At 45.1% G+C, this 24,829-nt stretch overlaps 1 protein-coding gene across 1 annotated transcript in view; it reads left to right on the top strand.

Annotated features, from left to right (window-relative positions):
* Positions 1-3,529: 3,529 nt before the first annotated feature.
* Positions 3,530-24,829, top strand: part of LOC143773283 (uncharacterized) — a 43,005-nt gene continuing 21,705 nt past the window's right edge. Inside the window, exons 1-3 of the mRNA XM_077260768.1 lie at positions 3,530-3,602; positions 3,777-3,815; positions 12,700-12,783. Of these exons, the coding sequence (XP_077116883.1) occupies positions 3,790-3,815; positions 12,700-12,783 (110 nt within the window). The 5' untranslated portion in view covers positions 3,530-3,602; positions 3,777-3,789. The remainder of the gene's footprint in view (positions 3,603-3,776; positions 3,816-12,699; positions 12,784-24,829) is intronic.

The raw sequence follows: 24,829 nt of genomic DNA, 5'->3' as shown, positions 1-24,829 counted from the left end.
CCATTGTTCTCTCAGGTTAGTGTCTCTGCCGTTCATTGTGGGGTAAAATGTCCCGGAAATAGGACTCTGCAGCTCAGGACTATTACAGCGATGACAAACTTGGAAAGTTTTAGGGTTTTGTTCATTTAAATGAAAAAAAAAATGAAATTTATGAAAAGCAAAAAAATCGTTTTGTGTTGTTATTTCCTGCAGCTTTTAGTTTTCTATGAGGGTTTGTTTTATTTTTTTTAGCGTGGCAGGCTGACATCTTCAATTATATAATTGTGGGGAAATTAAAACTTTCTTATCGCTTTTATCACATTTTTCTAAGGAGATGACGACTGAATAAAATGCAATTCTTAGAGTTTCACATTTTTTTTGATTCTTTTCTTTAATTTCTCATTACGGCATTTGCTATTTGAGTTTAATATCTTAATATTTTGTTCAGGCTTTTTTCACGTGTTGCGATACCAAATATGCAGATTTTTTTATTTGTTTTATTCCTTAATAAATAAAATGTTCTGTCTCTAAGGCCAAAACCAGTTGTGTCCATCAGGGGTTAGCAGACCATTCCATGTACACTGCATTGGCTGCAGCTGATTGTCGGTTATGATGTCACAGAATGTTGTGACGATGATATATAAGCAACTGCCGAGCGGAACTCCTCTGAGGGCTGCAGTTAGTGGAGAGTAAGTACCTTATATATCAGCTCCTGATTTATGTCCTATCACCTCCCATGTGTCTGTGACTCTCGCTCCTGATTTATGTCCTATCATCTCCCTGGTGTCTGTGACTCTCGCTCCTGATTTATGTCCTATCATCTCCTGGTGTCTGTGACTCTCGCTCCTGATTTATGTCCTATCACCTCCCTGGTGTCTGTGACTCTCGCTGCTGATTTATGTCCTATCATCTCCCTGGTGTCTGTGACTCTCGCTCCTGATTTATGTCCTATCATCTCCCTGGCGACTGTGACTCTCGCTCCTGATTTATGTCCTATCACCTCCTGGTGTCTGTGACTCTCGCTCCTGATTTATGTCCTATCATCTCCCTGGTGTCTGTGACTCTCACTCCTGATTTATGTCTTATCATCTCCCTGGTGTCTGTGACTCTCACTCCTGATTTATGTCCTATCATCTCCCATGTGTCTGTGACTCTCACTCCTGATTTATGTTCTATCACCTCCCTGGTGTCTGTGACTCTCACTCCTGATTTATGTTTTATCATCTCCTGGTGTCTGTGACTCTGGTTCCTGATTTATGTCCTATCATCTCCCTGGTGTCTGTGACTCTCACTCCTGATTTATGTCCTATCATCTCCCTGGTGTCTGTAACTCTCGCTCCTGATTTATGTCCTATCATCTCCCATGTGTCTGTGACTCTCACTCCTGATTTATGTTCTATCACCTCCCTGGTGTCTGTGACTCTCGCTCCTGATTTATGTTTTATCACCTCCCTGGTGTCTCTGACTCTCCCTCTTGATTTATGTTCTATCATCTCCCTGGTGCCTGTGACTCTCACTCCTGATTTATGTCCTATCATCTCCCTGGTGTCTGTGACTCTCGCTCCTGATTTATGTCCTATCATCTCCCTGGTGTCTGTGACTCTCACTCCTGATTTATGTCCTATCATCTCCCTGGTGTCTGTGACTCTCGCTCCTGATTTATGTCCTATCATCTCCCTGGTGTCTGTGACTCTCGCTCCTGATTTATGTCCTATCATCTCCCTGGTGTCTGTGACTCTCGCTCCTGATTTATGTCCTATCACCTCCCTGGTGTCTGTGACTCTCGCTCCTGGTTTATGTCCTATCACCTCCCTGGTGTCTGTGACTCTCGCTCCTGATTTATGTCCTATCATCTCCCTGGTGTCTGTGACTCTCGCTCCTTACAGTACCACACACAACCTGTGTAAAGGTGTGACGCTGTTGTTTGGAATAAAGCAGTTGTTTTTCTAATCCTGTACAATCCCTTGAAGCACCATTTCATGTAAACTGGATTGGTTGCAGGTTTTTGTCACTTCCGACAGTTACTGTCGTTACTGGTGATTAGTAATTCACAGAATGCGGTGACATCACACGGTGACATCACGGTAAATGCCAAGGGGATGCTCACTAGAGGGCTGCTGTTGGAAGAAAAGTTTAAGGAGACTTTGTATTACTCTTTTTATGTCCTTTATTATGTTCCGTTACTTTCTTCTTTATCTATCGGTATTAGCCCTGTAAGGTCTGGACATCTCTTTCCGCTCATAGATATTTATTCCCTTATTTAAAAGGGACAATTTATGTACTTAATGATCTGAGGTGTCAGCAACCGACTGTTCCACATTCACTTCTTCACAAATATCAGAACAGGAGTGGAATTTGATGTCTGCTATAATTCTTCTTTTTTCCAATCATTTTAGGATTTTATTGTTTGCGAGAGAGAGAGTTATTGGTGAGGAGAATAAGGTAAATGCTTAATTATCCTAAATCTACACTTTTTCTGATAGACTGGGGCCACTTGATGGCAGAGAGTCACCTTCCATGTCCCCATAATCTCCTGCAACTTCTCTCCTAGAGAAACCTTGAGGCTCCATGTGAGTGATGAGAATGGCGGGTGACTCCGTGTTACCGCCGAGCATTAGCCTAAGGGAAGTGTCAGACGGTGGTAACTCGGGTGAGGATCGCAACGCAACGCTCAGACTGGCTATCGCTCTCCCGACCCGAGCGTCACAGCTGCATAGAAATACAGTACATGCCATCACGCTCGGGTCGGGAGAGCCGTCGGCCATTCTGAGCATTGCGATCCTTGTCCAAGTTGTACAGCCGTCTGAGTCTTCCCCAAGGCCAAGTTCAGACATGGCAGATTTATAGTATCCAAATATTTTGAAATTAACTCATAGGGGTGAATTCATCTTACGCTGCCTCAAAAGTTGCATATTTTTTATATAACACAAGGTTCCAAATACAATTTAGCGCCTTTTGACGCTTTTTTTACTCCAGCCCTGACCCTGTATAAAAACATGGATACCGCCTAGTTGAAGGGCCAGGAAAGGCAAGGCTCAACAGAATAGTTATAATCTGCACCAGAAAGTGTTATAAAAGGTCAAAACTCCTTTGAAAGTTCTGTGTTTGGGGTTATGTTCAGAGGGCTGGCCATGTTGGTTTGTGGAGACATTAATGGCTTAAGAGTCCCAGTTTTGGCTACTGTAATATTGATAAGTGTGATATAAGTTGGGGTCTCTATTCTATAATTACTGTCTATATCTGATTATAAAATCCATCTAGTGACCACTGATGATCTTCTGTTATCAGTTATGGAGCAGATGACATCAATTCTCATTGTCTTCTTACTCTTTAATAGGAGGAAGGTAGCGGAGAAGGAGGAGGAAGAGGAGGCGGAGGAGGAAGAGGAGGAGGAGAAAGAGGTGGAGGAGGAAGAGGAGGAGGAGGAGTAAGAGGAGGAAATAGGAGGAAGAGGAGGCGGAGGAGGAAGAGGAGGAGGAGAAAGAGGCGGAGGAGGAGGAGTAAGAGGAGGAGTAAGAGGAGGAGGAGGAAGAGGAGGAGGAAGAGTAAGTGGAGGAGGAAGAGGAGGCGGAGGAGGAAGAGGAAGAGGAGGAGGAAGAGGAGGCGGAACATCTGGTTGAAATGTATGTATCTGATATAACTGCGATTATTGATTCTCCAATATTCTCCCTGTAATAATACATAGAGATGTCTGCACTGGTTATACTAAGGCTTAATAGTATGATTTCTCTTCCTACCATTTTGGTAAACGTGTATATGTAATATTATTCATTTTTTTATTGTTTTTTCTTTAACAGATTGACACACAAAATGGAGAATGCAAAGCAAGTATTGGGGTATTTATCTTATTCCATCTTCCTACCACATTCATATAGGAGTGGTATGTGTACCAATAAGGGGAGGCCTCCATAATGATGGCATCATGGCATCACCGCTCTCACTCATGGGCATTTATGTTTCCGTATGAAGGATAAAATTGCTTTCAGTAATAGAGAATTTAGGCCCTGGGGAATTCTTCGTACTGTTTCTCATCCCTTTCCCCCATAAGATAACAGTGAGGTCATGAACAATGTATGGTGAAGCCCAAAATTTCCCCGGACTCTTGACCGATCAAATGTTGACTTGGAGCCCTAGATTATAGGATAATCATACCGTGCAGTACAATGGAGGGCTCCCGATGATCAGGTGTCCGGTGCGGCAGCTGTTATGACCCCAATGGCGAGGGTCTCAGAGGAACGTGGAAGTCTGCAGAATACAAAAATCCAGCTCATAGGGCAGTGGTAGCTGGGTTGACCATATATCTACTCCTAACGCCAACACTAGAAGTAGCCGGGGATCATTCCTACGTTGATTCTAGATGACACGCTCCAGCCGGAGAATCTAGCTACCCCTAGTAGAGGAAAACAAAAGACCTTTCTTGCCTCCAGAGAAGGGGACCCCAAAGCTGGATAGAAGCCCCCCACAAATAATAACGGTGAGGTAAGAGGAAATGACAAACACAGAAATGAACCAGGTTTAGCACAGAGAGGCCCGCTTACTGATAGCAGAATAAAGAAAGGTAACTTATATGGTCAACAAAAACCCTATCAAAATCCACACTGGAAATTCAAGAACCCCCGAACCGTCTAACGGTCCGGGGGGAGAACACCAGCCCCCTAGAGCTTCCAGCAAAGGTCAGGATATATATTTGGAACAAGCTGGACAAAAATACAAAACCAAAACAAAATAGCAAAAAGCAAAAAGCGGACTTAGCTGATATAACTGGAACCAGGATCAGTAGACAAGAGCACAGCAGACTAGCTCTGATAACTACGTTGCCAGGCATTGAACTGAAGGTCCAGGGAGCTTAAATAGCAACACCCTTAACTAACGACCCAGGTGCGGATAAAAGGAATGACAGAAAAACCAGAGTCAAAAAACTAGTAACCACTAGAGGGAGCAAAAAGTAAATTCACAACAGTACCCCCCCCTTAGTGAGGGGTCACCGAACCCTCACCACGACCACCAGGGCGATCAGGATGAGCGGCATGAAAGGCACGAACTAAATCGGCCGCATGAACATCAGAGGCGACCACCCAGGAATTATCCTCCTGACCATAGCCCTTCCACTTGACCAGGTACTGAAGCCTCCGCCTGGAGAGGCGAGAATCCAAGATCTTCTCCACCACGTACTCCAACTCGCCCTCAACCAACACCGGAGCAGGAGGCTCAGCAGAAGGAACTATAGGCACAATGTACCGCCGCAACAAGGACCTATGAAATACATTGTGAATAGCAAACGACACAGGAAGATCCAGACGAAAAGATACAGGATTAAGGATTTCCAATATCTTGTAAGGCCCAATAAAACGAGGTTTAAATTTGGGAGAGGAGACCTTCATAGGAACAAAGCGGGAAGAAAGCCATACCAAATCCCCAACGCGTAGTCGGGGACCCACACCGCGGCGGCGGTTGGCAAAGCGCTGAGCCCTCTCCTGTGACAACTTCAAGTTGTCCACCACATGATTCCAGATCCGCTGCAACCTATCCACCACAGAATCCACCCCAGGACAGTCAGAAGGCTCCACATGACCCGAAGAAAAGCGAGGATGGAAACCAGAGTTGCAGAAAAAAGGCGAAACCAAGGTGGCGGAACTAGCCCGATTATTAAGGGCAAACTCAGCCAACGGCAAGAATGTCACCCAATCGTCCTGATCAGCAGAGACAAAACACCTCAAATAAGCCTCCAAAGTCTGATTGGTTCGCTCCGTCTGTCCATTAGTCTGAGGATGGAAAGCAGACGAAAACGACAAATCAATGCCCATCCTACTACAAAAGGATCGCCAGAATCTGGAAACGAACTGGGATCCTCTGTCTGACACAATATTCTCAGGGATGCCGTGCAAACGAACCACGTTCTGGAAAAACACAGGAACCAGATCGGAAGAGGAAGGCAGCTTAGGCAAAGGAACCAAATGGACCATCTTTGAGAAGCGATCACATATCACCCAGATAACGGACATGCCCTGGGATAGCAGAAGATCAGAAATGAAATCCATGGAGATATGTGTCCAAGGTCTCTTCGGGACAGGCAAGGGCAAGAGCAAACCGCTGGCACGAGAACAGCAAGGCTTAGCTCGAGCACAAGTCCCACAGGACTGCACAAATGACCGCACATCCCTTGACAAGGAAGGCCACCAAAAGGACCTGGCCACCAGATCTCTGGTGCCAAAAATTCCCGGGTGACCTGCCAACACCGAGGAATGAACCTCGGAAATGACTCTGCTGGTCCACTTATCCGGGACAAACAGTCTGTCAGGTGGACAAGACTCAGGCCTATCAGCCTGAAATCTCTGCAACACACGTCGCAGATCCGGAGAAATAGCTGACAAGATAACTCCATCTTTAAGAATACCAACAGGATCAGCGACTCCAGGAGCATCAGGCACAAAGCTCCTAGAAAGAGCATCGGCCTTCACATTCTTTGAACCTGGTAAATACGAGACAACAAAATCAAAGCGGGAGAAAAACAATGACCAGCGGGCCTGTCTCGGATTAAGGCGTTTAGCAGACTCGAGATACATCAGATTTTTGTGATCAGTCAAGACCACCACACGATGCTTAGCACCCTCGAGCCAATGACGCCACTCCTCAAATGCCCATTTCATGGCCAACAACTCCCGATTGCCCACATCATAATTTCGCTCGGCAGGCGAAAACTTCCTAGAGAAAAAGGCACAAGGTTTCATAACAGAGCAACCAGGGCCTCTCTGCGACAAAACGGTCCCTGCTCCAATCTCTGAAGCATCCACCTCAACCTGAAAGGGAAGTGAGACATCGGGCTGGCACAAAACAGGCGCCGAAGTAAACCGGCGTTTCAACTCCTGGAAAGCCTCCACGGCAGCAGGAGCCCAGTTAGCTACATCGGAGCCCTTCTTGGTCATATCCGTCAAAGGTTTCACAATGCTAGAAAAATTAGCGATAAAACGACGGTAGAAGTTAGCGAAACCCAAGAACTTCTGTAGACTCTTAACTGACGAGGGCTGAGTCCAATCAAGAATAGCTCGGACCTTGACTGGGTCCATCTCCACAGCAGAAGGGGAAAAAATGAACCCCAAAAAGGGAACCTTCTGTACACCAAAGAGACACTTTGAGCCCTTGACAAACAAAGAATTTTCACGCAAAATTTTAAAGACCAACCTGACCTGCTCCACATGCGAATCCCAATTATCAGAAAAAAACAAAATATCATCCAGATAAACAATCAAAAATTTATCCAGATACTTCCGGAAAATGTCATGCATAAAGGACTGAAAAACTGAAGGCGCATTGGAGAGCCCAAAAGGCATCACCAAGTACTCAAAATGACCTTCGGGCGTATTGAATGCGGTTTTCCATTCATCACCTTGCTTAATGCGCACAAGGTTGTACGCACCACGAAGATCTATCTTGGTGAACCACTTGGCACCTTTAATCCGGGCAAACAAGTCAGACAACAGCGGTAAAGGATACTGAAATTTGACAGTGATCTTATTTAAAAGCCGATAATCAATACAAGGTCTCAAAGATCCGTCCTTTTTTGCCACAAAAAAGAATCCCGCACCAAGAGGGGAAGAAGACGGACGAATATGTCCTTTCTCTAGAGACTCCTTGATATATGAACGCATAGCGGTATGTTCAGGTACCGACAGATTAAACAGTCTTCCCTTAGGAAATTTACTGCCTGGGATCAAATCTATAGCACAGTCACAGTCCCTATGAGGAGGCAGTGCACTGGACTCAGACTCACTGAAGACATCCTGATAATCAGACAAATACTCCGGAACTTCCGAAGGCGTAGAAGAAGCAATAGACACAGGCAGGGAATCCCCATGAATACCACGACAGCCCCAACTTGAGACTGACATAGCCTTCCAGTCCAGGACTGGATTATGGGTCTGTAACCATGGCAGCCCTAAAACAACCAAATCATGCATTTTATGTAAAACCAGGAAACGTATCACCTCGCGGTGTTCAGGAGTCATGCACATGGTAACCTGTGTCCAATACTGCGGTTTATTTGCTGCCAATGGCGTAGCATCAATACCCCTAAGAGGAATAGGATTTTCTAATGGTTCAAGAGTAAAACCACAGTGCTTAGCAAATGACAGATCCATAAGACTCAGGGCAGCACCTGAATCTACAAACGCCATGACAGGAAAAGACGACAGTGAGCAAATCAAAGTTACAGACAGAATAAATTTAGGTTGCAAATTACCAACGGTGACAGGACTAACAACCTTAGCTATACGTTTAGAGCATGCTGAGATAATATGTGTAGAATCACCACAGTAGTAGCACAAGCCATTCCGGCGTCTATGAATTTTCCGCTCATTTCTAGTCAGGATTCTATCACATTGCATTAAATCAGGTGTCTGTTCAGACAACACCATGAGGGAATTTGCGATTTTTCTATCACATTGCACCGAATTAGGTGTCTGTTCAGACAACACCATGAGGGAATTTGCGGTTTTGCGCTCCCGCAACCGCCGGTCAATTTGAATAGCCAGTGCCATAGTATCATTCAGACCTGTGGGAATGGGAAAACCCACCATAACATTCTTAATGGCTTCAGAAAGGCCATTTCTAAAATTAGCGGCCAGTGCACACTCGTTCCAATGTGTCAGCACGGACCATTTCCGAAATTTTTGGCAGTACACTTCAGCCTCGTCCTGCCCCTGAGACATAGCCAGCAAGGCCTTTTCTGCCTGAATCTCAAGATTGGGTTCCTCATAAAGTAAACCGAGCGCCAGAAAAAACGCATTAATATCAGCCAATGCCGGATCTCCTGGCGCCAGCGAAAAAGCCCAATCCTGAGGGTCGCCCCGTAAGAACGAAATAACAATTTTTACTTGCTGAGCAGAGTCTCCAGATGAACAGGGTCTCAGGGACAAAAACAATTTACAATTATTCACAAAATTCCTAAACTTAAACCTGTCTCCGGAAAACAGTTCAGGAATCGGTATTTTAGGTTCTGACCTAGGATTACTGATAACATAGTCTTGTATGCCCTGCACACGAGTAGCCAGCTGGTCCACACTTGTAATCAAGGTCTGGACATTCATGTCTGCAGCAAGCATAGCCACTCTGAGGTAAAGGGGAAGAAGAAAAAAAAAAAAACTCAGAATCTTCTTTCTTATAATCCCTCTTCTGCAATGCATTAAACATTTAATACTGGCCTGGCAAACTCTATGACCCCAATGGCGAGGGTCTCAGAGGAACGTGGAAGTCTGCAGAATACAAAAATCCAGCTCATAGGGCAGTGGTAGCTGGGTTGACCATATATCTACTCCTAACGCCAACACTAGAAGTAGCCGGGGATCATTCCTACGTTGATTCTAGATGACACGCTCCAGCCGGAGAATCTAGCTACCCCTAGTAGAGGAAAACAAAAGACCTTTCTTGCCTCCAGAGAAGGGGACCCCAAAGCTGGATAGAAGCCCCCCACAAATAATAACGGTGAGGTAAGAGGAAATGACAAACACAGAAATGAACCAGGTTTAGCACAGAGAGGCCCGCTTACTGATAGCAGAATAAAGAAAGGTAACTTATATGGTCAACAAAAACCCTATCAAAATCCACACTGGAAATTCAAGAACCCCCGAACCGTCTAACGGTCCGGGGGGAGAACACCAGCCCCCTAGAGCTTCCAGCAAAGGTCAGGATATATATTTGGAACAAGCTGGACAAAAATACAAAACCAAAACAAAATAGCAAAAAGCAAAAAGCGGACTTAGCTGATATAACTGGAACCAGGATCAGTAGACAAGAGCACAGCAGACTAGCTCTGATAACTACGTTGCCAGGCATTGAACTGAAGGTCCAGGGAGCTTAAATAGCAACACCCTTAACTAACGACCCAGGTGCGGATAAAAGGAATGACAGAAAAACCAGAGTCAAAAAACTAGTAACCACTAGAGGGAGCAAAAAGTAAATTCACAACAGGCAGCTGCATGTGTCGCGGCTGTGTGACAGTCACAACAAGCAGTCTCTCCATGCATGTGTTGTGGCTGTCACATACCCATGACACATGCAGCTGATTATCGGGAGCGCTCCAGGTATCCGGGGTCCTGATGCAGCTTCTTCAGTTACGTGCTATAGCTTGCCGAATAAGGACGGAGCCGACGATGTTCACTCATCTCTAATCATGATCCACGGCGTTCAGTGTTTGTAGTCCTCAGTTACTTTTCACTATGACACACAGATGTGATCAGAGGTGTAACTTCAACTATTTGGACCCCAATACAAAATATATAACAGGACCCCTCAACTACCATAAAGCATCTGTAATAGTGATGAGTATGTATGTGGCAGATGAGGGGTCCCGATGTATCTGCTCGCTCTACACCCCCTATAGCGATATGGAGATGTTCATCTCGGAAACCAGAAAACTCTCTTTTTCCTAATTCCTCCATATCGTTATGCCTCTGAATGCTGCTATTTGTCACTGTGTTTATTAACAAGACCCGATATATAGATGATATCTCACTGATTCTAACAAAAGCTAATAAGACCAATAAGAGCGGCCGGGGTGAGCACGGAGGCCATCAAGTAAGTCACTCAAACTTTCATTGCTGGGAGGCATAAATACTTTTATAGTGGTAATGTCCTCCAATTCTGTACTAATATCCCCCATCCTGATATATTAGTTCCCTCCTGATATACAGCTCTGGCAAAAATTAAGAGACCACTTTAAAATGTTCAGTTAGTCTGATTTTTCTCTTTATAGGTATATTTTTGAGTAAAATGTAAATTTTGAATTTCTTCTGACAACATGTCTCCAAACTTCCAAGGAATAATATTTATATTTTTTTCTGGAAAGGAGAAATGGTCAAAAATTAAAAAAAACAACAACAACAATGCTTTCAGACCTCAAATAATGCAAAGAAAACAAGTTCATAATAATTTAGAAACAACAATACTAATGTTTTACCTCAGGAAGAGTTCAGAAATCAATATTTTGTGGAATAACCATGATTTTTAATCACAGCTTTCATGCGTCTTTTTCAATGGGGTTCAGGTCTGGAGATTGGGCGGCCATGACAAGGATTTGATGCGGTGGTCTCTTAATTTTTGCCAGAGCTGTATATGTCCCCATTCTGGTATACATGACCCACCCTATCCCCATGCTGGTATACATGACCCACCCTATCCCCATCCTTGTATACATGGCTCCTTATCCCCATCCTGGTATACATGGCTCCTTATCCCCATACTGGTATACATGACCCACCCTATCCCCATCCTGGTATACATGACCCACCCTATCCCCATCCTGGTATACATGGCTCCTTATCCCCATCCTGGTATACATGACCCACCCTATCCCCATCCTGGTATACATGACCCACCCTATCCCCATCCTGGTATACATGACCCACCCTAACCCCATCCTTGTATACATGGCTCCTTATCCCCATCCTGGTATACATGACTCACCCTATCCCCATCCTGGTATACATGACCCACCCTATCCCCATCCTGGTATACATGACCCACCCTATCCCCATCCTGGTATACATGGCTCCTTATCCCCATCCTGGTATACATGACCCACCCTATCCCCATCCTGGTATACATGACCCACCCTATCCCCTTCCTGGTATACATGACCCACCCTATCACCATCCTGCAGGTGATTTCAGCGTGTAAGCAGTGTATGGCAGTGATGCCAAGATCAGCTTCAGAAATACTCACTGCTCCCCACGCCATAGTCTCTCCCACCTTTGGGCGCCGGCTTTAGTGCATAGAGGTGAGCAGGATAATGGGCGTGGGGAGCAGTGAATTTTCATTTTCCTTACCAGTGGGCAAAAAAGTGTTAGCTGCAACCGCCGGCTCCTGCCTCCTTTGACCCGCTCCTCCACTGCTGCCGCTTCCCCATCCCCATATACAGCCCCTGCTGGACTATAAGGTGCAACCGGACTCTAAGACGCACTCCCTACTTTCCTCCAAAATTTGGGAGGAAAAAAATGCATCCTATAGTCCGAAAAGTACAGTAACTTTAAAAGTTACTATTCAGAAAAGAGGCAGCAAATTATCACATTTCAAGGGTTAATCCATTGCTCATTTAATGCTCCTTTTTTTTCGTAACCCATCAGTTCCCATTACACAATTACTGCCCCACGCCCTGCACTTGTCTGTCTAAGGGGGGCAATATATGTCAGAAAGGAAATAATGAAGGGTATGACATAGAAGGAACAATACATGGAAAATGGCCGCTGAATTAAGTGTCTCCTAAGTGCCCGATTGCCCTTTTTGGCATCATTCTGGTCAGTGCCCACTGGAGGCCAATTTCCAATTTATTGCTCCTATAGAAGCTGAACGGCACAGAAGAGCACAAAGAAATGAGAAAGTGACAAGTGGACACTAAGGAGGCCAGTTATTTCTATTCTCTGCCCGGGTGCCGCCATTTAATCAGCTAAGGAGAGCCCCCTACTGGAGCTGTGCAGAACTGTGCGCTCCCCTGTAAAATTCCAAATTCATCAGTAAACTCTCCCGTTCATGAATGGTGGATTTATTGTCACTAGGGAGGGTTAATTGCTTCCTTCACAGTCTATTTCTTACCAGGTCTTTCCAAAATCCCAGTAAAAATACTGCAGTTTACATTGATTATGGAAAACCATTGCATAAAATGCGCCATGATCGCAATATGCGGACCCCTGTATCCCTCACTTATAAAGGGCTATGTCATGTGTTCAATAGTGAGAAAGAGAAAGGAGCAGAGGACGGATATGATCCAGTGACCGAGATGAGAGAGGAGGACACCAGGGAGGAGAACACCGGACTGTAAGTAGAGAGATCGTGAGAAATGCAATGGGATCTAGCTCTAATTTAATCAGTACTCTTGGGTGCCAGATATACAGTCCACAGCACAGTGTCTACCCACCGTCCTTATATACAGTGGTCCGGAAAGTGTTCAGACCCCTTTACATTTTTCTCTTTGTTTCATTGCAGCCATTTGCTAAATTCAAAAAAGTACATTTTTTTCTCATTAATGTACAATCTGCACCCCATCTTGACTGAAAAAACAAAAATGTAGAAATTTTTGAATTTTTTTTAAAATTGAAAAACTGAAATATCACATGGTCATAAGTAGGGTTGAGCGAAACGGGTCGATCATTTTCAAAAGTCGCCGACTTTTGGCTAAGTCGGCGTCTCATGAAACCCGATCCGACCCCTGTGCTTGTCGGCCATGCGGTACGCGACTTTCGCGCCAAAGTCGCGTTTCAATGACGCGAAAAGCGCCATTTCTCAGCCAATGAAGGTGAACGCAGAGTGTGGGCAGCGTGATGACATAGATCCTGGTCCCCACCATCTTAGAGAAGGGCATTGCAGTGATTGGCTTGCTGTCTGCGGCGTCACAGGGGCTATAAAGGGGCGTTCCCGCCGACCGCCATCTTACTGCTGCTGATCTGAGCTTAGGGAGAGGTTGCTGCCGCTTCGTCAGAAGCAGGGAGAGCGTTAGGCAGGGTCCACTAACCACCAAACCGCTTGTGCTGTAGCGATTTCCACTGTCCAACACCACCTTCGGTGTGCAGGGACTGTGGAAGCTATTTTTTTTTTTTTTTCCCCTCAGCGCTGTAGCTCATTGGGCTGCCCTAGAAGGCTCCGTGATAGCTGTATTGCTGTGTGTACGCCACTGTGGAAACCAACTGCTTTTTTCAAAGCACATATCCTCTTGTTCCTTCCTTTCTGCACAGCTATCTTTTCTGTTTTTCCACACTTTTTATTTAATTTGTGCATCAGTCCACTCCTATTGCTGCCTGCCATACCTGGCTTACATTACTGCAGGGAGATAGTAATTGTAGGACAGTTTTTTTTTTTTTTTTTTTTTTTTTTTTTGTGGGAGATTAAGATTGGCATTTCTGCTACAGTGCCATCCCTGTGTGTGCCATCTCTCACTGAGTGGGCCATAGAAAGCCTATTTATTTTTTCCGTGATTTGTGTTCTAAAATCTACCTCAACACAAAAACAGTACATCAATCAGTGGGAGAAAAATATTGGCCTCAGTCAGGGCTTGTGTGCCACTGCTGTGTGTGCTATCTCTCATTCAGTGGGCTATAGCAAGCCTATTTTTTTTTTTTTTTTTTAATATTATTTGGTTTCTAATTCTCCCTGAAAAAAAAAAAAAAAACCTAAAAAAACAGTGGGAGAATAATATTGCCCTTTCAGCTTGTGTGCCAGTCTTGACTCCTGGGTGTGCCACCTCTCTCCCTCTCATTCAGTGGGCCATAGAAAGCCTATTTATTTTTTTTTTTAAATATTATTGGGTTTCTAAAGTCTCCCTGAAAAAACAAAAAATACATAAAAAAACAGTGGGAGAGTAATATTGCCCTTTCAGCTTGTGTGCCAGTCTTGACTCCTGGGTGTGCCACCTCTCTCCCTTTCATTCAGTGGGCCATAGAAAGCCTATTTATTTTTTCCGTGATTTGTGTTCTAAAATCTACCTCAACACAAAAACACTACATCAATCAGTGGGAGAAAAATATTGGCCTCAGTCAGGGCTTGTGTGCCACTGCTGTGTGTGCTATCTCTCATTCAGTGGGCTATAGCAAGCCTATTTTTTTTTTTTTTTTTTTTTTTAATATTATTTGGTTTCTAAAGTCTCCCTGAAAATAAAAAAAAAAAATACATAAAAAAACAGTGGGAGAGTAATATTGCCCTTTCAGCTTGTGTGCCAGTCTTGACTCCTGGGTGTGCCACCTCTCTCCCTTTCATTCAGTGGGCCATAGAAAGCCTATTTATTTTTTCCGTGATTTGTGTTCTAAAATCTACCTCAACACAAAAACACTACATCAATCAGTGGGAGAAAAATATTGGCCTCAGTCAGGGCTTGTGTGCCACTGCTGTGTGTGCTATCTCTCATTCAGTGGGCTATAGCAAGCCTATTTTTTTTTTTTTTTTTTTTTTTTTAATATTATTTGGTTTCTAAAGTCTCCCTGAAAATAAAAAAAAAAAATACATAAAAAAACAGTGGGAGAGTAATATTGCCCTTTCAGCTTGTGTGCCAGTCTTGACTCCTGGGTGTGCCACCTCTCTCCCTCTCATTCAGTGGGCCATAGAAAGCCTTGTTTTTTTGTTTTTTTTTTAATATTATTTGGTTTCTAAAGTCTCCCTGAAAATAAAAAAAAAAAACATAAAAAAACAGTGGGAGAGTAATATTGCCATTTCAGCTTGTGTGCCAGTCTTGACTCCTGGGTGTGCCACCTCTCTCCCTCTCATTCAGTGGGCCATAGAAAGCCTTGTTTTTTTGTTTTTTTTTTAATATTATTTGGTTTCTAAAGTCTCCCTGAAAATAAAAAAAAAAAACATAAAAAAACAGTGGGAGAGTAATATTGCCATTTCAGCTTGTGTGCCAGTCTTGACTCCTGGGTGTGCCACCTCTCTCCCTCTCATTCAGTGGGCCATAGAAAGCCTTGTTTTTTTGTTTTTTTTTTAATATTATTTGGTTTCTAAAGTCTCCCTGAAAATAAAAAAAAAAAACATAAAAAAACAGTGGGAGAGTAATATTGCCATTTCAGCTTGTGTGCCAGTCTTGACTCCTGGGTGTGCCACCTCTCTCTCTAATTGTGGGCCATAGAAAGCCTATTTATTTTTTGGTTTTTTTAATATTATTTGGTTTCTAAAGTCTCCCTGAAAATAAAAAAAAAAAATACATAAAAAAACAGTGGGAGAGTAATATTGCCCTTTCAGCTTGTGTGCCAGTCTTGACTCCTGGGTGTGCCACCTCTCTCCCTTTCATTCAGTGGGCCATAGAAAGCCTATTTATTTTTTGGTTTTTTTAATATTATTTGGTTTCTAAAGTCTCCCTGAAAATAAAAAAAAAAAATACATAAAAAAACAGTGGGAGAGTAATATTGCCATTTCAGCTTGTGTGCCAGTCTTGACTCCTGGGTGTGCCACCTCTCTCCCTCTCATTCAGTGGGCCATAGAAAGCCTTGTTTTTTTGTTTTTTTTTAATATTATTTGGTTTCTAAAGTCTCCCTGAAAATAAAAAAAAAAAACATAAAAAAACAGTGGGAGAGTAATATTGCCATTTCAGCTTGTGTGCCAGTCTTGACTCCTGGGTGTGCCACCTCTCTCTCTAATTGTGGGCCATAGAAAGCCTATTTATTTTTTGGTTTTTTTAATATTATTTGGTTTCTAAAGTCTCCCTGAAAATAAAAAAAAAAAAAACATAAAAAAACAGTGGGAGAGTAATATTGCCCTTTCAGCTTGTGTGCCAGTCTTGACTCCTGGGTGTGCCACCTCTCTCCCTTTCATTCAGTGGGCCATAGAAAGCCTATTTATTTTTTGGTTTTTTTAATATTATTTGGTTTCTAAAGTCTCCCTGAAAATAAAAAAAAAATACATAAAAAAACAGTGGGAGAGTAATATTGCCATTTCAGCTTGTGTGCCAGTCTTGACTCCTGGGTGTGCCACCTCTCTCTCTAATTGTGGGCCATAGAAAGCCTTTTTATTTTTTTCCTTCATTTGTGTTTTAAAATCAACCTCAACACAAAAACACTACATCAATCAGTGGGAGAAAAATATTGGCCTCAGTCAGGGCTTGTGTGCCACTCCTGTGCGTGCCATCTCTCATTCAGTGGGCCATAGAAAGCCTTGTTTTTTTGTTTTTTTTTTAAATATTATTTGGTTTCTAAAGTCTCACAGAGAAAAAAAAATAAATAAATTAGGTGGGAGATTAATATTGACATTAGTGCTTGAGTGACAGTCCTGCGTGTGTGTCATCTCTGTGATTTGGTGTCACAGAAAACAGAGTGTGTAACATTGTGCCTGATTTTCCTTGTGGTCTCACCAACCTGTTAAGGGATATTGAAATCATACTGAAGTTATAGCTCACCGTGTAAGTTGTTTGACAGCAACAAATAAAGTTAGTTTGGTTACGATTTTTAAACAATGAGGAAGTCTGGTGCAAGAGGTCGTCGTGGGCGTTCATTGTCAGCTGGTAATGATGGTAGTGGTAGTGGAGCATCAGGTGGTCGTGGGGATAAAAATATTCCACCTAAGTCTGGAGCTGTGGAGCCAGTTTCGTCGTCAGGCTACACAAGGCCTCGAACGCTCTCTTTTCTGGGAGTAGGAAAACCGCTTTTAAAGGCTGAGCAGCAACAGCAAGTTTTGGCTTACATTGCAGACTCAGCCTCTAGCTCTTTTGCCTCCTCTTCCGAAACTGGTAAATGTAAAAGCAGCGCGTCGCTTGTGGATGTTCACGGTCAGGGACAAGTCGCTTCCTTGTCCTCCTCAGCAAAAACTACAACAAGAGAGAAGGATGCAGCAGGCGACACAACGGGTCACTCCATGGAGCTCTTTACACATACCGTCCCTGGCTTAGAAAGTGAAACATTTAACAGGCCATGCCCATTACAAGTAGATTCTGACATGGAGTGCACTGATGCACAGCCACAGCCAGAGTACTATGCTGCTCCTTTGACTCAGACCACCACATTGCCCTCTCAGGGTACAGATCCACAATCAGACCCTGATGAGACTATGTTGCCCCGCCACGAACGCTATACCACCGACCGACACAGTGACACAGACGAAGTTGCACACGAGCTCGAAGAGGAGGTAATAGATGACCCAGTTATTGACCCCGATTGGCAGCCATTGGGGGAACAGGGTGCAGGCGGCAGTAGTTCAGAAGCGGAGGTGGAGGAGGGGCCGCAGCAGGCATCAACATCGCAACAGGTTCCATCTGCCGGGCCCGTATCTGGCCCAAAACGCGTGTCAAAGCCAAAACCTGTTGGAGGACAGCGTGGCCATCCGGTTAAAGCTCAGTCTGCAATCCCTGAAAAGGGATCCGAGTCTAGGAAGAGTGCAGTCTGGCATTTTTTTAAACAACATCCAACTGATCAGCGCAAAGTCATCTGTCAAAAATGTTCAACTAGCTTAAGCAGAGGTCAGAATCTGAAAAGTCTAAATACTAGTTGCATGCATAGACACTTAACCACCATGCATTTTCAAGCCTGGACTAACTACCAAACGTCCCTTAAGGTTGTAGCACCCTCGGCCAATGAAGCTAGTCAGCAACGCAACATCCCTTCCGTCACTGTAAGGCCACCATTTTCCGCACCACCGGCAGTATCTGTGCAGGTTTCTTTGCCAGCCAAAAGCAGTCAGGGTCAGGGAATCACCAGTTTAGTAGGAGGAAATATTGCATCTAGGGCACCGGCGGAAACAATACCGTCTCCAACCGTCTCTCAGTCTGCCATGTACACCGGCACACCCGAAAGTTCCACGATCTCCTGCTCTCCAGTCCAGCTCACCCTACATGAGACTCTGGTTAGAAAAAGGAAGTACTTATCCTCGCATCCGCGTACACAGGGTTTTAACGCCCACATAGCTAGACTAATCTCGTTAGAGATGATGCCCTACCGTTTAGTTGAAAGCGAAGCTTTTAAAGCCCTGATGGAGTACGCTGAACCACGATACGAGCTACCTAGTCGACACTTTTTTTCCAGAAAAGCCATCCCAGCCCTGCACCAGCATGTTAAACAGCGCATCGTCCATGCACTTAGGCAATCTGTGAGTACAAAGGTGCACCTGACTACAGATGCATGGACCAGTAGGCATGGCCAGGGACGTTATGTGTCCATCACGGCACACTGGGTGAATGTGGTGGATGCAGGGTCCACAGGCGACATCAATTTAGGGACAGTTGTGCCTAGCCCACGGTCTAGGAAACAGTTGGCTGTAGGCGTTCGCACCCCCTCCTCCTCCTCCTCGTCCTCCTGCAGAAGCTACAGCTCTTCCACAGAACGCAGTCGGCCAACCACTCCATCGGCAGATGACACTGTTGCACACCAGTTGTCCCATTATGGGCCAGCTACTGCCAAGCGTCAGCAGGCTGTATTGGCTATGAAGTGTTTGGGCGACAACAGACACACCGCGGAAGTTCTGTCCGAGTTCTTGCAACAAGAAACGCAGTCGTGGCTGGGCACAGTAGATCTTGAGGCAGGCAAGGTAGTGAGTGATAACGGAAGGAATTTCATGGCTGCCATCTCCCTTTCCCAACTGAAACACATTCCTTGCCTGGCTCACACCTTAAACCTGGTGGTGCAGTGCTTATTGAAAACTTATCCTGGGTTCTTCGACCTGCTCCTCAAAGTGCGTGCACTTTGCTCACATATCCGACGTTCGCCTGTACACGCCAGCCGTATGCAGACCTATCAGCGGTCTTTGAACCTTCCCCAGCATCGCCTAATCATAGACGTTGCAACAAGGTGGAACTCAACACTGCACATGCTTCAGAGACTGTGCGAACAGAGGCGTGCTGTTATTTATTTGTGGGAGGATACACGGGCAGGCAGTAGGATGGCAGACATGGAGTTGTCAGGTGTGCAGTGGTCGAAGATACAAGACATGTGTCAAGTCCTTCAGTGTTTTGAGGAATGCACACGGCTGGTTAGTGCAGACAACGCCGTAATAAGCATGAGCATCCCCCTAATGCGTCTGCTGATGCAAAGTTTGACGCACATAAAGGAGCAGGCGTCTGCACCAGAGGAAGAGGGAAGCCTTGATGACAGTCAGCCATTGTCTGGTCAGGGCAGTGTACAGGACGAGGTAGCGGGCGAAGAGGAGGTGGAGGACGAGGAGGATGATGGGGATGAGTATATTTTTAATGCGGAAACTTTCACGGGGGCACAGGAAATTGGTTGCGTGTCACGGCCGGGTTCTGGTTTTTTGAGGGACACAAGTGACGTAGATTTGCCTGCAACTGCCCCTCAACCAATCACAACCGGAGATTTGACAACTGGAACTTTGGCCCACATGGCGGATTATGCCTTACGTATCCTAAAAAGGGACACACGCATTACGAAAATGATGAACGATGACGATTACTGGTTGGCCTGCCTCCTTGATCCACGCTATAAAGGCAAATTGCAAAATATTATGCCACATGAGAACTTGGAACTAATATTAGCAACCAAACAATCAACTCTTGTTGACCGTTTGCTTCAGGCATTCCCAGCACACAGCGCACGTGATCGTTCTCACACAAGCTCCAGGGGGCAGCAGACTAGGAGTGTTAGGGGTGCACACATCAGAAGTGGCGTTGGACAGAGGGGTTTTCTGACCAGGTTGTGGAGTGATTTTGCTATGACCGCAGACAGGACAGGTACTGCTGCATCAATTGAAAGTGACAGGAGACAACATTTGTCCAGTATGGTTACTAAATATTTTTCATCCCTTATCGATGTTCTCCCTCAACCGTCATTCCCATTTGATTACTGGGCCTCCAAATTAGACACCTGGCCAGAATTGGCAGAATATGCATTGCAGGAGCTTGCTTGCCCGGCAGCAAGTGTCCTATCAGAAAGAGTATTCAGTGCTGCAGGTTCAATATTAACCGAAAAAAGGACTCGTCTGGCTACCCAAAATGTTGACGATCTAACATTCATTAAAATGAACCACAACTGGATTTCGAAATCTTTTGCCCCACCTTGCCCGGCCGACACCTAGCTTTCCTATGAAAAGCTCTTGCCTGTGAATTACTTTTCTGATGTCTAATTTGCTGCAGCTGATTGTACAGCATACGACATGTTTACACCTCCCTAAATGGCAAAACTCCCCACACGGGGCCGTGGTATCGCGACTTGGCGCAAGCACCCGTGAGACTGCTGTTTGTCTGAAGAGGTGGGTGTGCTCGCTTTTGGTTGACGGCATTGCTACTGGGTCCCTCATAGTACAATGTAGTGTCTCTGGCGGTGGTGGTGCGCACCCAACGTCAGACACACCGTTGTAACATGAGGGGCCCTGGGGCGGTCCCGCCGGCCTCAAGAGAGTTCCCCCCTACCCCAGCTCAAAATGTGCTCTACCACGTGCAAAATTATGTCGCACAGCTCCACCAATCTTTAGTCTATTCGCTGACATCATTCAATGTCTGGCACTGACAATACAAATTTGTAGACATCTATGATGCAACTTAAAGTAGTCTGTGTCTGTGTCCTATATTGGCACCATTAAATAGTTACTGCCAAATTACAATGTCAGAAACTCAGTAGATGAGCCCACCCCTGTACCTAAGTATGCCACCTTTTTTTTTTGTTTTGGTTGTTTTGCGAGACATTAACATCTATTTATATTTTGGGAGTACTGGGACAGACACTCCTTGCACTACTCCTCCACTCACCACCAAGCTGCCTGTGTATCCATGTAACCGCTGTAAAACTGCCATGAGCCTATTGTTTGTTATTTTAGGCCTTTGATAGCCTGTCTGCGGTCCCTACTTTAAATACTCCTCCACTGACCACCAAGCTGCCTGCCCGTGTATCCATGTAACCGCTGTGAAACTGCCATGAGCCTATTGTTTGTTATGTTAGGCCTTTGATAGCCTGTCTGCGGTCCCTACTTTAAATACTCCTCCACTGACCAGACCACTGCTGCCCGTGTACCCCTGGAACCAATTATAAAGTGCCTACAGCCAGCCCATTTTCTTATGTTAGGCCTTTGAAGCCTGTCTGCGGTCCCTACTTTAAATACTCCTCCACTCACCACCACCAAGCTGCCTGCCCGTGTATCCATGTAACCGCTGTGAAACTGCCATGAGCCTATTGTTTGTTATTTTAGGCCTTTGATAGCCTGTGTGCGGTCCCTACTTTAAATACTCCTCCACTCACCACCAAGCTGCCTGCCCGTGTATCCATGTAACCGCTGTGAAACTGCCATGAGCCTATTGTTTGTTATTTTAGGCCTTTGATAGCCTGTGTGCGGTCCCTACTTTAAATACTCCTCCACTCACCACCAAGCTGCCTGCCCGTGTATCCATGTAACCGCTGTGAAACTGCCATGAGCCTATTGTTTGTTATGTTAGGCCTTTGATAGCCTGTCTGCGGTCCCTACTTTAAATACTCCTCCACTGACCAGACCACTGCTGCCCGTGTACCCCTGGAACCAATTATAAAGTGCCTACAGCCAGCCCATTTTCTTATGTTAGGCCTTTGAAGCCTGTCTGCGGTCCCTACTTTAAATACTCCTCCACTGACCAGACCACTGCTGCCCGTGTACCCCTGGAACCAATTATAAAGTGCCTACAGCCAGCCCATTTTCTTATGTTAGGCCTTTGAAGCCTGTCTGCGGTCCCTACTTTAAATACTCCTCCACTGACCAGACCACTGCTGCCCGTGTACCCCTGGAACCAATTATAAAGTGCCTACAGCCAGCCCATTTTCTTATGTTAGGCCTTTGAAGCCTGTCTGCGGTCCCTACTTTAAATACTCCTCCACTGACCAGACCACTGCTGCCCGTGTACCCCTGGAACCAATTATAAAGTGCCTACAGCCAGCCCATTTTCTTATGTTAGGCCTTTGAAGCCTGTCTGCGGTCCCTACTTTAAATACTCCTCCACTCACCACCACCAAGCTGCCTGCCCGTCTATCCATGTAACCGCTGTAAAACTGCAATGAGCCTATTGTTTGTTATTTTAGGCCTTTGATAGCCTGTCTGCGGCCCCTACTTGCAATACTCCTCCACTGACCACAATGCTGCCTGGAGTGCCTGCCTGTGTATCCATGTAACCGATGTAAAACTGCCATGACTGCCTACTGTTTGTTATTTTAGGCCTTTGATAGCCTGTCTGCAGCCCCTACTTGCAATACTCCTCCACTGACCACACCAATGCTGCCCGTGTACCCCTGGAACCTATTTAAAAGTTCATAGAGCCTAGTTATATATTTTATTTACTATTAATAAGGCCATGATGGACTACGCTGTACCACGCTACAAGCTAACCAGTCGACACTTCTTTTGCGAGAAAAGCCATCCCAACCCTCCACCAGCATGTAGAAGACCGCATTGTCCATGCACTCTGGCAATCTGTGAGTACAAAGGTGCACCTGACAACAGACGCATGGACCTGTAGGCATGGCCACGGAAGATTACGTGTCCATTACGGCGCAATGGGTTAATGTGGTGGATGCATGGTCCACAGGGGACAGCCTACTAAGTCTGTCTGCAGTCCCTAATTCAAATTGTGCTCCACTGTCTAAATCGGAACTTCCACCTTCTGGCTTTCGGCCTATAGTATCAGAAATTAAACTGCATTTGGCCTTCAACTTTGGTTAGGGCCTACTAACGGCTTCTGCCCCTCCCTGGTGTTGCCCTCAACTAAATAAAGCTGAGCTTCAACCTTCTGCTCCAAATTACCATTTTGAAAAATGCAATAGGCTTTTCAGGCCTACTAAAGGAGTCTGTCTGTGTGCCCCTCCCTGGTGTTGTCCTCAACTAAATAAAGCTGAGCTTCAACCTTCCGGCTCTCATTATGTGGTTTTAAAAAAAAAAAAGGTGGTTAGGGCCTACTAACGGCTTCTGCCCCTCCCTGGTGTTGTCCTCAACTAAATAAAGCTGAGCTTCAACCTTCCGGCTCTCATTATGTGGTTTTAAAAAAAAAAAAGGTGGTTAGGGCCTACTAACGGCTTCTGCCCCTCCCTGGTGTTGTCCTCAACTAAATAAAGCTGAGCTTCAACCTTCCGGCTCTCATTATGTGGTTTTAAAAAAAAAAAAGGTGGTTAGGGCCTACTAACGGCTTCTGCCCCTCCCTGGTGTTGTCCTCAACTAAATAAAGCTGAGCTTCAACCTTCCGGCTCTCATTATGTGGTTTTAAAAAAAAAAAAGGTGGTTAGGGCCTACTAACGGCTTCTGCCCCTCCCTGGTGTTGTCCTCAACTAAATAAAGCTGAGCTTCAACCTTCCGGCTCTCATTATGTGGTTTTAAAAAAAAAAAAGGTGGTTAGGGCCTACTAACGGCTTCTGCCCCTCCCTGGTGTTGTCCTCAACTAAATAAAGCTGAGCTTCAACCTTCCGGCTCTCATTATGTGGTTTTAAAAAAAAAAAAGGTGGTTAGGGCCTACTAACGGCTTCTGCCCCTCCCTGGTGTTGTCCTCAACTAAATAAAGCTGAGCTTCAACCTTCCGGCTCTCATTATGTGGTTTTAAAAAAAAAAAAGGTGGTTAGGGCCTACTAACGGCTTCTGCCCCTCCCTGGTGTTGTCCTCAACTAAATAAAGCTGAGCTTCAACCTTCCGGCTCTCATTATGTGGTTTTAAAAAAAAAAAAGGTGGTTAGGGCCTACTAACGGCTTCTGCCCCTCCCTGGTGTTGTCCTCAACTAAATAAAGCTGAGCTTCAACCTTCCGGCTCTCATTATGTGGTTTTAAAAAAAAAAAAGGTGGTTAGGGCCTACTAACGGCTTCTGCCCCTCCCTGGTGTTGTCCTCAACTAAATAAAGCTGAGCTTCAACCTTCCGGCTCTCATTATGTGGTTTTAAAAAAAAAAAAGGTGGTTAGGGCCTACTAATGGCTTCTGCCCCTCCCTGGTGTTGTCCTCAACTAAATAAAGCTGAGCTTCAACCTTCCGGCTCTCATTATGTGGTTTTAAAAAAAAAAAAGGTGGTTAGGGCCTACTAACGGCTTCTGCCCCTCCCTGGTGTTGCCCTCAACTAAATAAAGCTGAGCTTCAACCTTCTGCTCCAAATTACCATTTTAAAAAATGCAATAGGCTTTTCCGGCCTACTAAAGGTGTCTGCCCCTCCCTGGTGTTGTCCTCAACTGAACAAAGCTGAGCTTCCACATTCTGGCTTTCGCCCTATACTATCAGATATTAAACTGCATTTGGCCTACTAGTGTGGTTAGGCCCTTGAAACAGTGTCTGCTGCTCTTGGGTTTGCTACTCCACTGAACAAAGCAATGCCGCCTGTTTAGTCCTGTTACCAATTTTGAACTGCATGTAGCCTACTTTATTCTTTGGCCCTATATCTGTTTCCTCCTCATCCTGCCCATTGCCCAGCCACTGCTAAATGAGTCTGCTGGTACATTGACCGAGACCACTACATTCCCCT

This window comes from Ranitomeya variabilis, chromosome 5 (genome assembly GCF_051348905.1).
Source record: "Ranitomeya variabilis isolate aRanVar5 chromosome 5, aRanVar5.hap1, whole genome shotgun sequence".
Classification (NCBI taxonomy): Eukaryota; Metazoa; Chordata; class Amphibia; order Anura; family Dendrobatidae; genus Ranitomeya; species Ranitomeya variabilis.
The sequence above is the reverse complement of the archived record's forward strand: the minus strand, read 5'-3'. Positions and strand labels throughout refer to the sequence as shown.